Raw genomic sequence first — 17,195 nt, 5'->3', positions numbered from 1 at the left:
CCCACCCTGGTCTCCACCCCCCTTCACCCTCCGGCTCTAAATACCTCGTTGCTACAAACAGCCATTACCCGCCGATGCGCGCGCCGCTCCTTCCCCCCCCACCTCCTCCGCGATTTTATTATTTTTTCAGTGTGTATGTATGTTTAATAAACCCGAAGCTTTTTTTTTTTTTTTTTCCGGCGTAAAGTTTTTGCCGCGGGTGCTGCTCGATAACTCGGCCACCTTCCGCGGCGGAGCGGGCGGCCTCTTTAGAAAGACAAACAAAACAAAAAAAGAAAAAAAAAAAGAAAAGAGGAAAGAAAAGAGGGGAAACAAAGCAAAAGTAGCCGCGCTAGTCTCACACCGCTGCCCCTGGAAATCAGGGCTCCCTGGAAATCGCATGACGGTGTTCCGGAGCAGTATTTTTCGGGTTGGACGGGAGAAGGATTAAAGGGCGTCTGTTTTTCTCTTTTTTTTTACAAAAAAAAGTCCTCAGGGAAAAGTAATATTGTACAAAAAAAACGCCTTTAGAAATCGGAGTGGGGAGCTTTTGTTATCAAGGAGATAAATGAATATGCATTAGGCTGAGCTCTGCCTGCTGAGGGAGCGGGGCAGCCCCGGCACGCCAGCTCCCACGGGGACACTGCTGCCTTGCCTTGTACTGCCCAGTAACTCCTGAAATTCAACCTTTCTTTCTTCTTTTTTTTTTTAAAAATTAAAATAAAAAGTGGGAGGACTTAAAGGACAGTTCCTGAAATATTTCATAATAAATATTACTTATAATTTTTAAACATCAGGGGATGAGTGAAGAGTATTGCAATTAATAGTTCCCTTAAAAAAAAAAAAAGTGCTGTATTTAGTAATTGAGCGGATTCATCTGAGGAAAAAAATCTGCTCCGTTAAGTGAATTGGTCATTATGGTTTCATCTGTTTGTCATGCCTGGGTGCTTTTGAATTTAATTTATGTAGTTTATGAAAAAAGGTGGTTTTAATCACTGACAGCACCACAGATTTAGAACAAGGTTTGAGGAACAAGCACGGGCTTTCTTAAGAATTCTCAGAAATGGTTTAAAACAGTTTAGGACTTGAAGGTCATTCTGTTCCTGTTTTTGTCCATGCAGTTCAGATAGCCTCCGATCCAGCCTCCGGTAACTCTTGTGGAATCCCCACTAGTTTTTGTTGGATAGATGTGAAGAGGGGAGAGAATATGTCTGTTCTTTGAAGTTTAGTTGACAGTTCTGTTACCGATGATGTGAGATCTTGCGTAAAATCTAATTTACTTTTTCAAAGTTTCACTGACTTCACTATGTTCAGAAGAAAAACAACCCCCAAAAAAGGAAAACAGATTTATTTTTATTACTAAAATAATTCCATATATGTATATAGAGGCACAGGGCTTTTGCTCAAAAATATGTTATTTTTATATAGTAGTATTCAAATTAGAGCTATTCCTTTCAAGTTTGCCAGTTCACCTTAGAGAAACAGTATGTGGCTTGTCTAGATGCAGAGCTGCTTTTTTAGAGCTTTGCTGTTGTTCTGTTTCCCTATGTTATTTATTATTGGCATTTTTATGTGGATAGTATCTCAAGACTTCCTTAGCTTCTGCTGTTTGTTCGTCACTTGAAGTCATAATAATTTCTTTCTAAAACCACAGCTGGCTGCTATAAAGGCAGAGAGAGGAAGACCATGATTTATGTGGGGAATGAGAAACAAGGACAGAAGAATGTAGTAATATTTGTTAGTTAAAATGTGATATTGTTATGAAAAAGGTAGCGTAAAAATTAAATAGGCAGTATATCAGCAGGATCTTTCCTAAACAGAGTTCTGTTAATTTTTTTTTTCATTAGAGGTTAATGTCTTTTGTAAATAGTACTAAACATCTGATAAATTTACAAGAGTAATGAAATTCAAACTTAAAAACTGCAAATCAATCTTTAAATTACACTTTTGGCACTTCATAGAGTACTTTGGTTCACAGTTACCTTATTCTCTGGCATGAGACTTCCGTAAGTACGGTAGGGTCAGTGGAATAGGTTAGTATTTCAGTTTCTTTCAACAATGTTAGTTAGCTGGTTTTCTCCTCTGTCTGCGTAAGTCTTTCACACAGTCACAGGGGAAGAAAAAAATGTAGTTTTTAAGGGTAAGAAAAGGTGATTAAATTAAATTATTCACACAGTCACAGGGGAAGAAAAAAATGTAATTTTTAAAGGTAAGAAAAGGTGATTAAATTAAATTGCTTTTGGGATTATGGGCCATGTGTGGTGCATCAAACTACTTTAAGCTACTTTTTAGCTTCTTTGATATTAGGATGTTTAATACATGCTTGGTCTGCTTTAGGTGATTTACTATAAAAAAATCAGAATGGAGTAGGAGAAGAATGGAGAAAGAAAAAAGAAGCAGCAGACTCTGAAAACTTAGCTTTCCATCTTGTAAACAAAATAAGGTTTTTTTTAATTTACTGTGTAACAAAAAGTAATTCTTTTAAACACAGTCACTAATACGAGAAGAAAACTAGCTTGTGCAAGTGGGGATTTAAAATTTCCAAGTCCAATTCAAACCAAGTGCTTTATTTTTAGTCTATAAAAAGAGGATAAAAAGGGGTAGCAATTCTGGGACTAGTATTGCCTGTATATATACAGTTATGAATGCTTCTGAGACAGTTTTAGAGGCGTGTCATCCGACTGGAGATGAAAGGCACAGACTTAAGGAATCTGACTTCTTCTCCAGATACTTTGTACTGTGCATGAACATTTTAGTTCGGGCAGTATATCATCTATATAGTAGATATGTTTAGTAGAGATTTGTATTAGTAGTGAAAATATGAATCACAAGCAGAATATAGTATGGATCTGACTTGTTTTCAAGTATATGTGCTCAAAAAAAGAAGGGGAAGGATGAGTGGATTTATTTTACATTTTTCCTTGAGGCAAAAATCCCTTTCATGACCAAGGAAGGAGGCAACGTTTTAACAATAGCGTGAAGTGTCTGTTGCTAGAAATGATTTTTACTTTGTTCCTGAAAAGTATGCCAAATTTACTGGAGAGCTAGCACGCTGATTTATTTATATAATATGATGTAAGTGGAGGAGGCGGTAATACATTTTTGGCCCAGGTGATTTTGCTAAATTTGCTTTGATTTGCTGAAAGGGTTTCCTGATTTATTTAGCTAGATTTAGCAAGCTACCTGGAGTAATACAAGGGGCCTTTCCTTGCTCTCTGCATCCTGATTTTCTGAAGATGCAGCCTAGAATATCCATTATCTATGACATACGATTCAGTCAGATAAAGTCCACTTTAGTTAAAAAGCCAGCTATTGCTTATGCAAGATGTCTGTTTGTTGACTGTATTTTGACAGCTTTTTACCTGAGCTCATCTAAATAACCACTGCCATGGTTCCTATCCATCCTGTGATTGCAGTGGTCAGGCAGCATGTTAGGTTCTGGAGTGGAGAAATACGAATATTGAGCCTTTACCTCAAGCAAATTAGAACAAGTTAATTGTAGCTCCATGCCATGAACAAGGTCCACAATGTAAGCCCTTAGGGAATTTCTCACTCAGCAGGCAGGAGGAAGGTTTGCCTATGTCACAAAGAGCTCCTAAAACATAATAAATACAGCAGAGAGGAAACAAGTATTTTCATAAATGGGATCATTCTGCTCTTCCCAGCTGCCCGAGGAACAGAATGTTTTGATGAAATAAATTATGATGTATACCAAACAATTTTACTCTTAACCAGCTGCCACCTTATTTCCTGCCATTTTGATCTATTCAGATAGGAATGCTTTATCTTTTTTGAGAATATACATTTGGTAAAGTAGAATAATCAGAAATTCAGTGAATAATTTCTGTGAATCAGTGGTGTTCTAAAAGAAAACCAGCACTTAGAATTTTAAAGCACACCATCAAGAGATAGCACTAAGGGAGCAGTACTTTGAAATAATATCTAGATTATTTTATTTTGGAGACAACTGAGAAAAGTAGGATCATTTCCATAGGTAGATGGATAATCACCGGCAAGCGCAAAACTGTGATCATAAAAAGGTGACATTTTAATCCTTCTTTCATCTCGTCATGTGCGTTATACTATTTAAAACTTACAGTAGCATCTAAAGGCCTCAGCTGCATCGAGTAAGAGGTTATCTAGACACGTTTAGGATCTTTAATTAGAAATATTAAATGTAGTGCTTTTATAGTTTCTCTAATTTACTGTATACAATTTCAAGTAAAAACAAAATAACAAAAATAATTTGGCTGGACCTGCTAAGGAGCAATGCAATGTGGCAACACGGGGTACTAAGTATATATATAAAAAGGATAATTTACACAGCAGTTTACACTTTTCACTGTTATACTTTATAAACAGCAGAATTCTGGTCTGTCACTTTGTTATTTTGTGAATTTCCCACTTTCACTCTGGCTGGAACTAGCTAAATATTGCTGAAGGTTGCCTGAGGATAATTTGCAAATATACCTGCTCTGATGGTGTTTTCTTCCCTATCACACTTCCTGTTTATGAATATGATAGGAAAAAAGACTACTTGCAAGAACTGTTTTGACAGCAGTCATTTTAAACAGCTACAGTATTTGCTATAGATTTCAATATTCAGACTATAGTGTAAGATGCTGTGACTGTAATATTCATTTACCTATTTTTTTTTGCTGTGAAAGTGTGTATATGCCTGAGTTAGGTGTATATTCACAAACATGCTCTTTGAAGTTCTGTATTTTCTGACAAATGTACACTCTTGTCTTTGTTTCAGAAAAACCCTGGAGATAGCACAGTTGAAAGCACTGTGAAATCTTGCATTCTTATCCTAGATGCTGCCAGAAAAAACAAGCGTTTTAGGCTTGAGGAGGCTTGAGATGTTTTCTTGCCAGTTGCAAGTCCTACTTCTCAAAGTAAAAGTAATCCCTGTGAAAAAAGTTTTCCCGACAGACGGCATGCAGGCAGCTCTCCTGTGCTCTGCCAATCCTTAAGTAATTAAAGTTGCTTTGTTGGCCAGGAGTCAGTTCTGAAATGCATAAGCAAAATTAAAACAGGTGATGCAGTGACTGTCTCCAAGGGGGAGAGTTTTGAGTGCAAAGTAAAACCAAGATGCAGAAGAATCTGGGTTGTATGTCTCTGAATAAATGGCCTCCCATCAGAAGAAGATCAATTTTAAAATCACTGCTCTAGTTCTTATATCAAAGATTGTTTAATTCACCCAGAGCTATTTGGCCTTGAGGATAGCACTACAATTAAGTGTTTATGATTGAAAGTGCTGCCATGGAAAGCAGACAGATGAATATCATTTCAGGAATACTGTGAATCATTAAATGAGTTGTAGAACCTTTTCCTGGGCATGAGCCACTTGTAAATTTCAGACTAAGGCTATATAGGCCCAAAGTGCTGCTGTATTTAGGAGCTTGAATAACAGGATAATCAACATGCACTAATGTGTTTATATAATTTTAAATTACAGTTAGTTGAAAATATGCTCCCCATGGTATGTGTATATGCTGCTTGGATCAAATACATTTTTCAGATGAGTGCATGAAGTCTTAGTGTCAGGTAATGAATTTAACCTGCCCCTGACGCGTTGGCTTCTTTTGGCTCAAGATAGACGTGGCTGCTTTCCTCGCTTCAGCATAAAGAGACACTGACCGTGGAACGTCACACAAACCTGAACAGATGACAAGAAAACAGTGCTAGCTGCCAACTACCTTCTCCCTCTTTATTTGTCATGATTAGTGCTTGTTTGGGTTTTTTTTGTCAGGAACATTCAAGGCATCGTCCTGTAACTGACTGGCCTGTTGGAAGGATGTAAACTGGAATACAGGCCAGACAGACAGACTGTCATTTTTTGGGCTCAACAGAGGAAACAGACATGGGGCTACTCATCCTGGTTAAGGAAAGATCATTGGTCCATAGCTTGCCTTTTCTTGGCACTGCCTGCCCGTTTCCAGGATTGCTTGCCCCTCCTCTAAGCAATTTTTGCCAGGTATGTGAAAATTAAAGCTCAAACGGTAGTAGATAAAATTGGATAGACTGCTTGAGGCAGTTACTACTTCCCCTTATGCTATACCTGAACCACCCTTCCCGTGGCTCCGACAGCACTGCCTACAGCCGGAATGAGAAATTAACTCATGCATCTCCTCCTAAACATCCTCAGCTTTTGGTCTGGTGTGTTAAGATCAGCTCCAGTTTCAGCGTGGCTCAAAGCTGCTGTTGGTCGGGAGCAGCTTCCTTAGCTGTTTGGTCTTGAGGTGGCAGATTTTGTCACGGGGTGGGGTGAATGGTTGGGGATGAAAGTAGTAACTCCTTCAGCCATCTGATTTTAATCCCGTACCATATGTGACTTGAAGTCCTTAGATGCCCTCTACTGCCATGTACCAGAATTAACAGATGGCTGTGTGTAACCACGCTCAGATTTGCTGGAGTTTATTATTATCTCTGACTTTGTAAATAAATGAGGGAGGGGGAATGATATCCATAATTATTACAAAATACTCAAAGCCTTTTATAAAGTGTGAGTTTGGGCTAGACATCTTTTCTGACTTTCAGTGCCATTGCCCTGTATTTCAAAATTTTAACAGTATTTTTAGCATTCTTTTCAGAGCTCACGTCTCTTATAAATTATCCCTCCGGGAATAAATTTGGTCCAGAAAGATGCCTGAGGCACAGCAGAATTTTTTGCAGCATTTCAGGCCACATCATGCTAGATGGAAGGAAGCTGCAAAACTTGCTGCTGTAGATCAGCCTATGTTCTAGGAAGGAACTAAAGGATGCATTTACGCGTGGGATATATCATCTACATAAGACAGCACAGCAAGCAAGAGTCTATATCCAAATTGGAACAAAAATGAAATTTCTGTCCCGTGTTGTCTGTGTGATGACAGTTTTTGTGTGCTGGCAGGCACAAGGCAATCCTAAGTCAAACAGAACTAATCCTGGAGGGAATCACTCTACAGGCTCGAAGAATCAAGTGTTTCGGCAGTGCCTGAGCTTTAGCTGCATTGGTTGCATCAACTCCTTTTCCCTTCTATAAGGAAAACCCAGCAAAACAATCCCACCCTTAATTCCCTAGCCCGGGTTCCTAACGCTGGTTTGACTGCCCAAAAGGAAGTTAGCTGCCACGTTTTATGTATGCTTTTAAACATGGCTAACCTTTTCTGAGGACAGTCTGTTACTGCTCATTTTACTCCAGGTGGTTGCCAGGGATGTTACAGATCGAAGCTGGCACGGCAGGAGGGAGGGTGAGCATTCCAGTGGAACACGTGACAGTGGGGATCCACTCCAGGTAAGTGAAGGGGGACATGTACAGAGGACACACAGGAGGGACTCTGCTGGGCTAATGAAAAGATAAAGCTCAGGTTCACTGAAACAGTGAGCTTTCACACTTAAGCTTTCTTTTCCCTCCTCTTTCAGGCACACTAGTGTGGAATATGCTACTTACATTTTTCAGGAGCTTTTGTAATTTTACCAGAACATAATCTCAAACTAACAGAAGTCCATAGCAAAATCTTTTTGTGAATGGAGGCTTTGTTCTGTGAGACTGTTTCTGAAAATGCCTGTTAGCCATTGCATAAAAGGCTGAAACATGAATTTGTTCATATGCTTTTGTTTTCAGCACATTCATTCCTTCAGCCTCCACCCCTGTTTCTCTAAGAAATACATGAAGCTCTTGAATTCCTCCTGGCAGGTGGGCTATATGTGGTTATGGTGGCAAACCTGTGAAGCTATACCAATTTATACTGCCCAACAATATGGTCCATTACATATATTTTTACTAGATCCATATTTTTCCAATTTCTTCATGTTCTTTCAGTTTTTCTTCCTATCCATGAGGGACTGGAATCCTGCATCCAGAGAATGTAAATAACAGCTGTTTCCACTCAATTTGCATTTATGTGCTTAACACTTTAAAATAGATTATTTCTAGAAGCTTTCACAATCTAGTCAAAATTCCTACTTTGTCAAAGGTACTAGTGGGATGTTAATGAAATCCCTTTGGACTAGCTGATGGAAAAGATGCAGCAACAACATTGAAATTCTCCAAACAACCGACCAGTTATGCTTGTGACAGTTATACTTCAACAGTCAATTGAAGCCCATCTTTTAGTCTCCCTAGGCATTATCAGGCTCAGTTCCTTGGGCTGTTCTAAGAGGGTGAGACTATGCCAGGTAAGGAGATGAACTATTAAAAAATCTGAGCTGAACCAATAGTGCCTTTCTAGCAAAGTTAATTTATCTTATGAGTGCAACTGAAAAAAAACCCAAACAACCCAACAAAACAACACCTGGCAAGCTATGTAAAGTTAAAAGCTTATTTGCCAGTGTCACAGATTTTTAAATAAATAAACCCCTTATGTCCTGATAATACTGAAAACCAGCTCTTTGGTTTTTATACCCGTTCTCTTTTGTTGACATTTCATTAGCCCTGAAATCACAGCATTTTTATTAAGTAATGCCTAAATGAAGATTTTAAGAATTACATCCAATTATTTTTTTTTCTCTAGGAAACTTTGGAAGCCTTTCACCTCGTTATTTTGCAAATTCCTCAACTTGAACCACTTCTTTAGATTTCTTTGATCTTCTGAAGGCTGAGAATTACAGAACACTGACATTTAGTGACCTTTGGTATGGTTCATTTATTGATGCAGACTATTGAAGATGCTTGCTCCTAAACCCAGATTTTATTTGAAGTTAAAGAAGTGCACTTTCTTACCTGCATATTCGTCTATCCAACAGAAAAAAAACCTTTTATTTTTACAGGAGTCTCAACTAGGGCATCTCTGAACTGGATCAGACAATCTTGATGACTCAGGCTGTTTAGAGAACAGTAATTATGTGTGTGAGTTGCTGTTTTACATGTCTCAATAAGCTTGTACCAGACTCAGACTTAGTAGTCCAGACAAAGACAACCTGAGCTCAGGTTACCTGTAAGAACAATGTGGATCCCAACAACCTGATTTCAGAGGGCATGCTTGTATTTCTAAAAGAAGTCCCTGATGCCAAGAGGCCTGGCTTACATTCAGTCTAGTTTGGGCTAGTTCCCTCTACAGCAGATTCCTGTATTCACACCCCACAGCACTCCTTAGACTCTTTCTGGTGCTCCTGTAAACCCAACATGTAACTGCGATTTGTTGTGTATTTTTCAGTTCAAATTCAAAGTATCTGAAGTTACATGAAACTGTACTGCAGCCTGCGAGAAAGGTCCTTCCCTAGCACAAAAGTGTGTGTTTTGGGATGCGGGTGTGCAGACAGCTTGAGCAGTTCAGAAGAACGTGTAGCATTCCAGCAAACAAGAGGTTACCCTGGGAGCAGTGGCCTCTGTGAGTTCTCCCTGCAAAGTTGCTTTGAAGAGGGTGGGTGGAACAAGGGAGGTGGAATACGGGAAGGAAGGATGAGGTAGGGGGATCATCAGCTGGAACCTGAGTATCCTCCACAGCCTGCAGCAGCAGGGATGCACTTGGAGGGACCCCAAGTATCAGGCTGCTGCTGTGGACCACCTGCCTGAGGTAGATTGTAGACACAGCTGTTTTGATGGCAGGATAAATGCTTCACTCTTTAAGAACTGTAAGGCTTCTCATGTATCATTTCCACAAAGTTACGAGTTAAAATCTTGGTCATGGTGAAGCAAAACACTCTCCCAGTTCCAGCAATTCAAGGTTTTGCCCTTGGTCTGGACAAGGACTGGCCAAGCACTGTGTGGGTATTAACCACAGCTGCTCTCCATCAGGACCACCACGTCTTTTCTCCTCACAGGCCATTGTGTCACTTCTCAGTCTCACCAGTGGCCTTTTTGGGCTCATTTCAAATACTTTTCTTCAACAAATATGGACATATCAAGTCAATGAATTGTAACCCATGCATGATTATTTTAGGCTTGAACATACAAATATGTGTTCTAGAAGGGGAATTTCTTTGCTGTATTTCTTATCTCTCCTTATGGTGAAGTGACCGTGAATTTTATTTACAACCTGCCTTTACTCTGGTTAGGATAGGATATCCTTTTTCTTAATCCAGTTCTAAAATTTGTGGAACTTGCTGCCACTCTCAGTTTCCCCATAACTAACGCCAGGATTTTAACTGTATGAAAAATGGCATGGAGGAAAGGGAGTTTTATAAAAATATGAGGTATTCTTGGAAAATAAGTAAACCCATACTTAAACCAGTTAGGATTAAAAATTACAAAATAACAAAAAACCAGAAAGGTATGTGAAGCCTTATGCTGCTGTTAACTAACTATCCAGCAACTGTTAACTAACAAGGGGTCAAGGACAACTTTTTTCCTGGCATCAGTTTGTTATTCAGTTGAAACACTCAGTGTCTCTCAACTGAAGCAGAAGGTGAAGCTCACTGCTGCAGCCCAACTCTGACCCAGTGTAACTCCTACAGATGCTGAATTCAGAAAAAATGCTCCTTATCTTATTCTCTAAACAAACACAGCATAAATTTGAATAATCAGAAATACTAATGGTATGTAAGAAACACTCATCTTCAGATGAAACTATAAAGTTCTGTCTAGATGGCATAACTTGACTAGGAAATATATTTGTACAGTAGGATCATGCTGTAATAGCTTAATCTTTTACTTAGATTTTACATGCAAATGGCTTAATGCAGTAGCCCAATTTAACACTCGCTTTTCACTGTTCATTTAAATTTTCTGTGAGACACAGTTAAACTTTGATTAGTTTTGGCAGCTCCTCCACACTTTTTTTCTATGCTATCTCATATTTTGCTGGTAGCCTGGAGATTCTTCTCCTGAGGAATTTTAAACTTTGGTAGCAGTCAAAACTGGCCTTATTTAAAATGGAAAAATTGCCTCTAATCCAAGACTGTTTTTCATCTTGACAAGTAGTAAAGCTGAATACAAACACAACTTCTTTCTGTATTAGTTACTGGATTTCTCAGAAAGACTAGCTGGTAAAGCTGCTCCGTTCTATTGGCCATTCCAACCTCCTGTGCTGCCCCTAAGGTGATGAAAAACTCTGTGATACGTTGGTCATCATTTCTCATCTACATCACAACACTTAACACCATGGTGCTCCAGGCCATAAACCTGGACTTCTCTAAAAGCCCCAGCGTGCAAAATCACCCACCACAGTGTTTGGTTCCTGCAGCTTCCACACAGTTCTCACCTTCTGCTGCATGCTGTCCTAACAGCTGTGGTTCTACATAGTGGAACTAACATGCTCTGTACACAGTATTTAAATTTTCATGCAATTCTGTGCAAAATGTCCATTAAGTTATCATGCATTAGGCCTTTTTTTTTTTTTCTGGAAGAACTTGGAGGTAACAGTTGGGATCACGAGCTCTTTAGAAGACATGCTATAAAGTTACATAAAATAACTATCTTATTTCTCCTATGACTACACACCATATGAAACCAACCAACCAACCAAACCATCTTAAGTATTATCTGTTAGCACTGGAGAGATGATTAAATATAAGGAGGTGAGATTAAAATCCTATATACAATTTATTCAAAATTACAAATTAAATGTGAGATACTCTATACAGGAAGCAAGGAGTTCCTGTATATGGGCTACATACTATTGAAGGCTAGCAGAAACAGCAAACATTCTTATCTTTAGTGGAGTATTTAGATATAGGCTCTCAAATTAAAAAAAAAAAAAAAAACAAAAATGGTAAGTTGCTTTCATTTGCTGTGATACCAATATCTAAATCTCAATTAAGCTTCATCCTCCCTTCGTGGATGAGAAGGAAAAAGCACCCCCAGAGAACAGTTTGTATGGCAATAAAATCTTAAAGTATCAACCACCTTGTGTAGGTACTTTTTTTTTTTGAGTCAGCTAACTATAAGGGGAGCCTACAGAGATTAACTTTACCCGACTTCTATGTATTGTAGGCAATCTGTCTAGATTTTAATTTATTCTAGTGACTAGTGGGCTTTAAGTGAATTTTACCATACTGTAGCATTAAACCAAACAATACATCCTCTATTACAGAAGAGGAATGCAGTCTACATCTATTTGATCTCTTCATTATAACTGTGTACTTGTTTTGACGATGGAGTGAGCATGTGAGAAATCACAGCAGAGCAGATGCTAAAATTCATAAAGACTGGAGCAGCTGAGAAGTGCAGCATTGGCTTTGAACAGCAAGCGCTGCTGTAAGCTGCAGCTACGCGTTATTCTGCTACAGCAGAACTGAGAGGCGGCAGCTGAAATTCAGCCCGATTACAACAGCAAACGGACAAGAAAACTTTCCTATAGGGCTGAGTAACGGGGCAGGCGGGCAGGGAGGGACGGAGGGATGGGTGGATGGATGGAAACTGCTCCTTCCATTACAGTCATCAACAACTGAAGCACAAAGACAGGAAACTTGTGCAGTTGGGTTCCATCAGCTCCAGTGCTGGCTCCTTCCTTGAAAGCAGGGTGGCGACATCTCTGTTACACGGTACAAAAGTCAAGCAGTCAAAGCAAACAGGCAAGTCCTGCAAAAGAACCTGCGACCCCTTGAATCCAACCACTTGCAGACCTGCTGGGGAGTAGCTTTTCCGTAAGTACTTAAAAATTTCATTAAAGAAACAGCTAATGCACGTCTCTCATAGCGTTAAATTTGATGATGCAGGTAAATGCTCTATGGTTTTAGACAAATCCCGTCGTTATTGTGTGAGGTTGCCTCCTGGTGGTAGCACCAAGAATCTGCAGAACAATGTGATTTGCAGAGAAGAGGCAAAAGCGTGTTTAAAAGCACTTCCTTTTTTAACTTGGGTCTAACTAGAGGAAGTTAACCTTCTTTTCACTAGGACATCAAGATAAATTGAACTGCCATTTAAATGGTTTGAACTGAGGACGCTTTGGGACATCTGAGGCCAAAACAGTTTTTTAATGGCACGCCGGCAAGCAAAGCCTGGGAAGACATTCGGCAAGACACAGAAAGAAAAAAATAAGATCAGGAAGAGGTACCGAGCTGTACAGTGGCAAGCCTAGTCAGGTCTGAAACACTTTGTAACTGCCACATCCAAAGCAAAGGGCTCAGTGCCTAAAACTGGGCACAAGACACCAAAGCAGACCACATCCAGCAAGTTCTACGCAACTGAAGTTTTCCATTACAAAGAACAAGACCAAGAGAAAACGGTAATCCCAACCTAACTTCAAATTGGATTACTCTTCTGCATACAAGCGAGACAAGAATCAAATGGATGGATTTCTAATTCCAAGTTTTCAAGTGAAAAAGAGAGAAGACAGCTTTTATATTGCTGTTAAAGAGCTAGAAAATCAGGCCATCTTAGAATTACTGGGAGAGTAGGATTTTGATTAGGTCACACTTCAAATGACCAGGCGAAAGATTTGGTAGAAGAGAACACAGAAAGATTGAGTGGCAGCATAATGCAGATTACAGAAAAGATATATATTGTAACATTTTAAAATCCTGATTTTATGAAGTAATGTAACAAAACAGCAGAGGGTAGATGCAGTGAACATGTGCTTTAGAATTAGTTTCCAGTAATGGGTCAGAAAAGGAAGTACTTTAAAGACGGCAGTCCAGTATGTGACAGATTTTTAGCCCTCAAAATGCCTGAAAAGCATAAAAAAGTGTTTGGGAAACATGAAGAAATCCAGCATTTTTAAGAGTGATTGTAGGTGTTTGATCATAAACAGAGAAACAGACAAATGTGATTAACAGGTCACGGTAAAGCAAAATGTCTTATTATTAGGCAGCAATAAGAAAAAGTACCAGGGAAGAGAAGGGGGGAAATAACTGAAAGTTAAAATTAATCCAAGGATATCTTTTTCTTACACCGGAATAAAGAAAAATGGTGACAAATTAGGCATCAGCTTTCCAGAAATAAAGGGAGCTCACTTTTACGCAGTGGAACATAGAACACTAAACACAAGACGTAAGTTTCTTGGTTACAGACCAGTGTCAGTAGCAGGCACCACAAACTGACGAAAATACTAACATCTGTTGTACTACAAACTCCTAAAATCTATTTAGAAAGTTATATTCTAAGTGGAAAAAAAAATTATTTTCATGTGATCGAACTTGCAGAGGAAGCAGCGATTCTTTTCAGACACAATAGACATTCCTTCACGACAGCACGTTCGTTATCATGCGAGCAACACGTCGTATAATGTGGAGCCAAAGTAGGGGCTCGGAAGTCTCCCAAGCACAGAAGAGAGAATAAGCCAAGCAATTTCATGCTCTCCCACAATAAACCATTATTAGCTAACTGGCAATCGGTTTTAAAAGTGCATTTTTTTTTTAATAATACTAAAATAAATACTTAGACTAGCTTTACGTATTTTTTTCTAGAATTTAAGGACAAACTTTTTTCCACACATCTAACATTGCTTTTTCCCACAGTTAAAGGAAATCCAGAGGAAAAAAGGTTATTTGGTAATAACTTCAGAAAAGTAAGTGTCCTTTATACTAACAATGACCAGGATTAGAGACTTCATGGGGTACTCTACTGCTGACAAAAATGACACTAGACTAAGAGAAGAAAACAAGAAGCTTCCTAGCTTATCCAAGGTGCTTTGAAAAGAAAACAAAAATCAAAATGTATTATGTATATGGATAATTATTTTCTGATTGTTTATTAGAATCTTTCATTAAGTCACTGGGATCTCTGCAGAGGCACAATGTTCCAAGCTGGCCCTTTCTATCACACACTTCATGCCTAAAGCTGTAGACTAAAGGATGTCCTTTTCCTGAGAAAAAAAAGCTAGATGACATAGAATATTACGATAGCAGAAACATTTAAGCACTACAAAACGCTAAAGCCATGACATAGAGCCAAACCACATTTTTAACAATTATTTTTTACAATAAAGGGCCAATCCTTCCTCCTAGGTAAACCAGAAAGAGCTGGGAGTCCTCACGGATACTGTGCTGAGGCAAAGAACTGTGCTCCCCCCCGGAGCTACAGCTATTGGGATTTACACACAAACAGCACCCTCACTGAATGGCAGTTGCAGTGGAGTGAAAAAAACCCTGAAACCATGAAAAACAAAAACACAAACCACAAATGCACACAGAAGTTCTCTCAGGTATTTGGAGATGCCGAGGAGGCTACAATTCATCCAAGTTGGCTAGTACTCAGTACACGACAATAGCCTTAAAATACAATCACACGGCTGGTGTAGGATTAAACATGGCATCAGGCATCTTACAAGCATAACAGAAGCAGCAAAAATACGTCCTCATTTTCGTAAATGCCTCATGTAGTATTTTTCATCAATATTACTGCATTAATACCTCAGTATTCAAGCATATCTGCATTCCAGTTACTGAATTTCTCATTAACAAAATAAATTATTCATCAAAGTAACACCAAACCCTAACACATCCAGTTCCACACTTCCCATTTTGAGACAAGACTTCCGTGCACCCACTTCAGTAATAACCCTCTGACTGAGGATAGCAGGAGCACTCCGTCACTCCTTCCATCCAGTTCTAAGATCGGCAGGCTGGCCGACCGTGCACGTACGACAGCCTCCACTGGATCCTCGTTTCTTTCAGTACTGCAGTTGTGTGGGTTTGCTGTCAACTAACTGAGGTAGAAAATAACAGTTAAATTCAGTTACACATGTTTTCATTATAAGCACTCACATAGAATTGCCAAAACATCTCACTTTCTGTAGTTTTTATTTGCAATAAAGATTAATAGCAAAGCGCTGATGAACAAGAAGTTATCTTAATTATCTGTCTTTAGGAGGATTAGGATTCCTGCGTCTTCTGTGATACCTAGAAGAAAAAAAGGCCGCAGTGAATGCAAGCTTGAGAGAGGCTAATTCTGATATTCCGCCTCCCCATCCTGGTGAGTGGTCCGGAGGTTAGACAAGCAAGCAAAACACAGCCCATCACCACTCATTAGATGTCATCTCTGTTGTTCAGGGAGTTACGTAACGCTACTCATTTCTACTGCTACATCTGCTACAAGCACACAATAATCCAATCAGTTCTATAGCTGAATAGGTACAAAGGCTGCTGTTTATTCTTAATCCTTTGTGTCAAGTTAATTTTATTACATGGTCAGCTTTTCCTTTGGCTAAAATGATTGCCACAGAACAAAGAGGCTTGATGGTTAAAGGAGGTTTTCCAGACTGTACGTTAAATAGTGTAATATTTTGCAGACAAACTAAAAACCAAACTCCTCACAACAAAAATGATCCCTACTTTCCTCTTAATTACCCACTCTAAAACAATGAAGATCCTGTCTGATGCTCATTAAAGCGACAAGTTACCCTTCAGCCATAGAAAATTCTACCATTTCATTCCTTTTATCTACTCCCAAACCACAGTAATTAAAAAGCTTTCTGTGGACAAAAAAAAAATTAAAAGAAATAAAAATCTGTCTGTATCAAGTCTCCATAGCAATAAATTTGCAGCTACTAAAAGGTGTAGTAACATCAACAGGAAAGGAGTAATGCAAACAAGAATAATGCCATTTGTCTCTGGTGGTGTAGCTGAACGTATATATAGTTCCTCTTAAGCTCAGTCATGCATACTTGCCCCTCTCCTCCTCCTCGCTTTCTGAGTACAAGGTACACCTTTTGCCATTTCAAATGAAAAACCTTTACTGTTCTTAACTCTGAGAATTATCCTTCTTAAGTTTGGATGTTTTTTTTTTCCTGAAACGTAGTCAAGGAATAGAAATGCGTGTTTCCAAGCTGTATTTGTTGGTTATATCCATTTAAGAGCATTTTACATCCTAGTTTCTCTGATGCTGACTTCACTTACACAACTCTAATAAATCACCTGAACCACTAGCTAACTAGATGGTATCAGAAATTTCTACTCTGACATATTTTACACAAAAAATAAAAAAAGTTGCAAAGGCTACCAAAGGACTAGCATTTAAAAAAACCAACATCTTGTAAAACTGTCTTACATTTACACAACTCTGCATTTAAGATTTTATCTAACAGTCAATATGCTAACAATATCTTGTCTCACATGACCTACCCTAGCTTGAATCTAGTCATTGGATTATTTCTCTATCTCCCTTACATGCCAAAGGAGTAGACATTGAAAAGAAAATACTTACTGTCCCACAGGATACCAGCGATGTTTTGTTGTATAAAACATTTTGCTGAGCTCTTCAATTGTAGGACCTCTATTGTCCTTTAGCTCTTTTTCATTCAATCTGGATTTCAAAACCTGATCAAGGGTTTCTTCTTTATTATTCACTGGGTCTGGCCGTGGTATGGGCTATAAAAACAGTTGTGTGTGTATATATATATATATATATATAT

At 38.8% G+C, this 17,195-nt stretch overlaps 1 protein-coding gene across 1 annotated transcript; it reads right to left on the bottom strand.

Moving 5' to 3' along the window:
* Positions 1–15,638: 15,638 nt before the first annotated feature.
* Positions 15,639–17,151, bottom strand: LOC104278631 (39S ribosomal protein L42, mitochondrial-like; the record flags this gene model as incomplete). Its single annotated transcript, XM_009875657.1, has 2 exons — positions 15,639–15,684; positions 16,988–17,151. Coding segments are annotated over 2 exons (210 nt in total), but the record flags the coding sequence as incomplete, so codon positions are not given.
* Positions 17,152–17,195: the final 44 nt, after the last annotated feature.

Source organism: Apaloderma vittatum, unplaced genomic scaffold, assembly GCF_000703405.1.
Source record: "Apaloderma vittatum isolate BGI_N311 unplaced genomic scaffold, ASM70340v1 scaffold24288, whole genome shotgun sequence".
Lineage (NCBI taxonomy): Eukaryota > Metazoa > Chordata > Aves > Trogoniformes > Trogonidae > Apaloderma > Apaloderma vittatum.
Note: the sequence above shows the minus strand (reverse complement) of the source record. Positions and strands in the feature narration are given on the sequence as shown.